This window comes from Hydra viridissima, unplaced genomic scaffold, assembly GCF_058129835.1.
Source record: "Hydra viridissima isolate aposymbiotic clone 2 unplaced genomic scaffold, HvirCarnegie_v1 scaffold_7, whole genome shotgun sequence".
Classification (NCBI taxonomy): domain Eukaryota; kingdom Metazoa; phylum Cnidaria; class Hydrozoa; order Anthoathecata; family Hydridae; genus Hydra; species Hydra viridissima.
In genome coordinates this window covers 2,417,571-2,423,221 of record NW_028324306.1, presented here as the reverse complement: position 1 = coordinate 2,423,221, position 5,651 = coordinate 2,417,571, and the positions used below count along the sequence as shown (strand labels likewise).

General features: G+C 29.5%; 1 protein-coding gene across 1 annotated transcript; it reads left to right on the top strand.

Annotated features, from left to right (window-relative positions):
• Window positions 1–262: 262 nt before the first annotated feature.
• On the top strand, window positions 263–1,949 carry LOC145184295 (uncharacterized). The gene is made up of 4 exons (XM_090093755.1): window positions 263–404; window positions 544–588; window positions 803–967; window positions 1,170–1,949. Exons 1-4 carry the CDS (start codon window positions 365–367, stop codon window positions 1,424–1,426), a joined length of 507 nt encoding a protein of 168 aa, XP_089949881.1. The 5' UTR covers window positions 263–364; the 3' UTR covers window positions 1,427–1,949.
• Window positions 1,950–5,651: the final 3,702 nt, after the last annotated feature.

Sequence of the window (5,651 nt, the reverse complement as noted above, 5' to 3'; positions counted from 1 at the left end):
TAAAGTCACGAAAGACGCTAAAGCACTTATCTGTCAACGGCTAATTTTTCCTAAACTACAGCGTGTGTTGCATTTTGAAAAATACTTACTTATATTGTGACATGAGGAAAGGTTATGAAATAAAAAATTTTTTCAGTTAAAATGCATTAAGCAATATATATTTTTATCAATATAATTTAATGGGTTTTATGATAAATTGTTACTATTTTGAACTATATTGTACTGTTTCATCGTTTGAAGCCGGATCTTTCTATTACGACAAAGGAAAGTTACATAACGCGCGCATATAAAAAAAATATATAAAATGTTGTAAAAATGAACAAATTGTGTCATTTGAAGCGACGTTAGCAAGATCTTTCATCAAATGGAAACGAAGTTGTTTTTTGTTGCATTGCTTCTTGTTGGTAAGCAAAGTTACTGTTAACCACTGCGAAAACTTTTTTTCTTATTAAAGTTTTCAAACTTTTGTAAGTTACAGTAGATGTCAATTAGACTAATTAATAGAAACAGAACTAATGATTCTAAGAGTGAATTAAATTTTAGAAGCGAAAGCGGCTCTAAATGGACCAACACCTGTTGCTCCACAATGTAAGTAAACTAACTTATCTGTGTTCATCACCATTAAATGATTTTGAAGAAGCTTTGCCTAAGCTTAAATTTAAAACTAATTATATTTTCATTTATTTTCTTTATAACTTGCATTGTTAAATTTTTATTTCTAAATGTAAAAAAACGAACAATTTGATCAATGTGAACCTCATAAAAGTTTTTTTTCGATATCTTTTATCATTATTTCATTTAGGTTCTGACTCTTTGTGCGTTGGGTTAGAAGATGGAAATTACAACATTCCATCTTACCCGCATGATTTCGTGCAATGTGTAAACGGAGTTGCACACTGTCAATCATGCTGGCCACAAAGTTTAAATTACAATAAAGCTTGTAACCAATGTTTGTATCCAGGAGAAAGTGAGTTGATTTCTTTGCTTTTACTCTGTTTAACAGTTAAACAAAAGTTTATCTACAACAAGTTTTTTTAACTCTATGATTTGTTTTGATCTTTTTCTATTTTGAAAGCTTTAGTTATGACTTTTGTGAGAATTGTATAAATAATCTTTTAATGAATAACCCTAAAGGCGATGTTTTCTCAATGAACTTTTACACAATTTAGATACATGTTATACAACAAAAGCCTGGGTGCCTCAAAGTACTTACCCTTGCCCTGATGCCTGCCCTGGTAAAGGGCCATCGTTTTCCGCTAATATTGCTGATGTTGTTTCCAACCAAGGATCTGGAAACCCGTACCAGTACATCGCTTGCTGGAAAGGAACAACAATGGGATGCATCGCTTGCCCAGCTGGGCTAAAGTTTAACGAAATAGTCAACGCATGTTTGTATGATGGAGTTTACTTCACAAAACCAAAATAATAATACTATTAACATTACGCAAATTTCAACTTGAGCACCAAGTTGTTTTTTCGTTTGGAGTAATTGACGACGTTTCTATAATTCTTTATACTCTGCCTATTTTTCTACCGCCTAACTTTTACATTAGTTAAAGAAAAAACAAATAAAAAACACCTTTTTTTAAACTATATTCTTTAACGGTCCACTTATTTGTTTTTAGCATTCTTTATTAAAGATATATTTTTCTGATGCCAATTACATGGGACCCACTTGTATGACACCTTAGGTTTCTCCTATATGTAAATGCCGTTTCAAAAAAATGGAAGCTTTTCCCATTTCCATCTAAATATCCTTTAGGGTTATTCATTAAAAAACTATCTATACAATTCTCACCAAAGTCATTACTAATGCTTCTTTTCAAAACAGAAAAAGATCAAAACAAATTATAGAGTTAATAAAGAAATAACATATCAACTCATGGAAAAAAATTATAAATACAGTAAAAGGAAGAAAAAAAAAAAAAAAATAATCAAATGAAATAAAAGTCTTGGTGCTATTTTTATGAATGGTTTATTACAACAACATTTTTTAATTGAAACGGTTTTTGCTTAACAGTTATTACTTATTGAACTCTAAATAGAGGGAAACATTGTTTTCAGTCGTTTTTTTGTATACTCATGTCGTTTGCACGCATTTCAACTTTTCAAAAATGTTTTTTTCAAATTTGTAAGCTTTATTTTGAAGAGCTTTTGTATATTTAATAATTTCAAGCATTATTATTATTTCTTCTTTTTTTTTTTGTATATTTAATAATATCAAGCATTATTATTATTTCTTCTTTTTTTTTTTGTATATTTAATAATTTCAAGCATTATTATTATTTCTTCTTCTTTTTTTTTTTTTTTTAATCTCTTAGATACACTTCCGTCGATAATTATTTGAATGACACTACTTTTCAAAGTTTTCAAATTTTTACTTTCAAATGAAGGGAAAACTTAAAAAATAAAAAACCAGTAAATGTATATGCTCTATTACTATTAATTAAAATTTGATGAAAAATAAATTAATAAACTTGTTTAATTTAATTTATAGCTTGCTCACATCTATGAGGTTATCAGCAGCTGTAGCTGCTTTACATACTCGTGGCATTCTGCATGACACATCTTACGATTTTTAAAAGTCTATTTTATGCCACTCACTTTTAAGTTTTTATTTTTTTCACACTTAGGCATTAATTTTTTGACATTTCTGTCTCATTTGTCTTATAAAAGTTCAATAGGGAAAGATCGGGTGATCAAGGAGAGGAAATCATTCAAGTATTTTATCATTTTCTATTTCACTTAAATGATTATCTTCTTGAAAAATGAACAGCTCTCCAATTATCTGACTTCCTGAAGAAATGACATGATTTTTTAAGATGGCCAAAAACTTTTTTTGTCATTATTCCGTCTAATTTAGCAATATCACCAATATTATTGCCACCTAAAATAACCGCATACAATGACCCTACCTCCATCATGTTTTACAGTTGGCACCACACACTGTTTCATTATCTGTTCTTTAAACGTTTTATGCTTTGATGGAATATGAGATGAATCATTCAATGATTTCAGTAGATTCCTTAAATTCTTATTTGTACGTTCAACAATTCTTCTTTGTAAGTTTTCTATTAAGGTTTTACTTATTTCACTGTCAGCATTACAACGTTTATTCACCATAAACTCAATTATTGCATCTGCTGATGACAAAGAAACATCTTGTCTACTAAGAGATTCTAGAGCTAACTTTATTGGTTTGAGAGCATTATCCAAATCACATAAAAGGTGGAAATTTACTTCTGCCAGTATATCCATTTTATTTAACTCAAGAAGAGATTCAGTAATAAATTTTCGAGCTTTTTATAAAACGCTCGACACCAAAATCCAGCATTTGTTAATGACCACCATGTCATTGAGTTAATGTTAATATTGATGGATTACCATTAAAAATTCATCAGCTGATAACTTTTGGCCCATTATGAGCTGGATTAAAATTTATAGACCTTCTGTGGTATGTTTGTTTTACGGAAAAGGTAAACTAAAGGTCTGTTCAAAAATTTTCAGGTTTTATTTCTAAATACACAAAATTAAAATCAAAAAACAATTGCTGCATTTATAAGAAATTCGCTGTGTCCTTACTAGAATTTATTTGTGATCCGCCAGCTTTGTCTTTTTTAAAATCCTTAAAGAGCTATACTGGTTGCAATTCTTGTGAAAAATGTCAAATAAAAGGTAGGTGTAGTGACAACTGTAATTTCTGTAATGACAACGAAGCTATCTTCAAAGAAACGAAGAATTTATAAGTCTATAAGAATATTCATCAAAATAATGTTTCACCCTTAACGGAACTATTATTCCCCTCTGTCACAAATTCATTTTAGACTACACGCAACAACTAATTGCCATGATGCACTAAAAAGAATGCTAAAGTTTTAGAAAGAGGGTCTTGCTTGCTAAATCAGTGTTTCTAGTTCACAGTGGACCTAACCTACTAGTACTGGTTTTAAAAGACTAGAAAAAATAAAATTTATAATCAAATTTTGGTGTTGTAAAAAACAACAACACAAAACAAAACAATTTTTAAAAATTCTCTACAGCTTTAGTTAAGCGGCCTTAAATAAATTTACCAGGAAATGCCAGGAAGTGCTAGGAAGTGCTAGGAAGCTCATGATAATTGTAATATAACCATCATAAGTTTCCTAGCTATAATTTATGATTATTATATGAGTTATAACTTATAAAATAATAATGACGACACTACTGCACTTTCAAACTCCCCCCTTCCTTTTTTTTTCTTTTTCATTGTAGATTTTGACATCGCTTAAATTGGTATTCATTCTAGTTTTTGACCAATGCAAATTACTTTTAATTTAACTAGAAGAAAAATAAGTAGCCTGCAAAAACGCTAATATTTTCTCAATCCCTTCAAGTTTTGTTACTTCAAGCAACATTATGCAAATGACATGGTTTTCACAATCACAATGATTTTATTTAATAGGATGTTGGTAGTGACGTAAATAGGAACTTGATAATAAACTTGTATATATAAGAAAAACTTAACCATAAAATTATTAAATTATTTGATAAAATAACTTAAAAAGTAATTGATAAAAGAATTTTAAAACTATCTTAAAAAAACTGTTAAATAAGAACCTTTAAGATTTTACCTAATATTTGATTTGATGATTTTACCAAACGTGGCATTTTACTTGATATTTTACCTATGAAAATCAATTGAGAGTCGTTTTTAAAAGAACTTAAGTTAGGATTATTGTATTCTTTACTTCATGGATCCTTAATTCGTGACAGTTATTGAGTTTTACTCCAATTCTCTGACCCAAATGGGAGCAAACTTAAAAATAGTTTGAACGGTGTTATTCTTTGGTTCAGAGAGTATTATTCACATGCTGATTCCAGAGCTAAATATCACAATTTTTGTGGGCACAGCGGTTTAGAGAACAACTCTTCATTCATTTTTGAGCGAAATTGTTTAAAATTATCCTTGTTTAAACTTTACTTAGAAAGTGATAACAAAATAGATTTAGGCAATAAAAAAGTCAGTCCGGCTGCTGAAATACATGGAAGCGGTTTTCAAATTATGGAACTGAAACTGATCTTGTTGAGAATATGGCAAATAATAGCCTTTTAGTATGGTTGTTCTTTCTTCAAATTATCTATATTTTGAATGTAATGGGAAACACCACGTTTTTATATAAGATGAGAAGCAAATCCAAACTGGTGTAACTCTTGTAGGTGTATCTAAAGGTTCTTTGTGTGTCACTTATTTGTAATCCTGTGCAAAAGAGATATCAAGAGTGTAAAAACTACCCACATATTTCAAACTTAGTTTTGATGATATTTACAGAAATTTTCATATTGAATTATTGATTAGGTGTGATTCGTACCATTAGTTTATTACAGATTAAGTTATAAGAGGATTTGAAGGACGTCCTTTTGCTTCCTCATCTGTTCTAGAATGGGTATTAAATGATCCAGTGCGTTCTATAAGAATTGTTAAAGAGAAGACAATCATGAATCAATTTTAATTAGAAAAAAGATTGAGAGAAAGATTGAGAGAAAGGTCGAGAGAAAATCGAGAGAAAGATCGAGAGAAAGATTGAGAGAAAGATCGAGAGAAAGATCGAGAGATAGGCATGTAGCAAGAAATTTAGAATCCAGCTGATATTTTGACTCGTATGTTTCGTTTT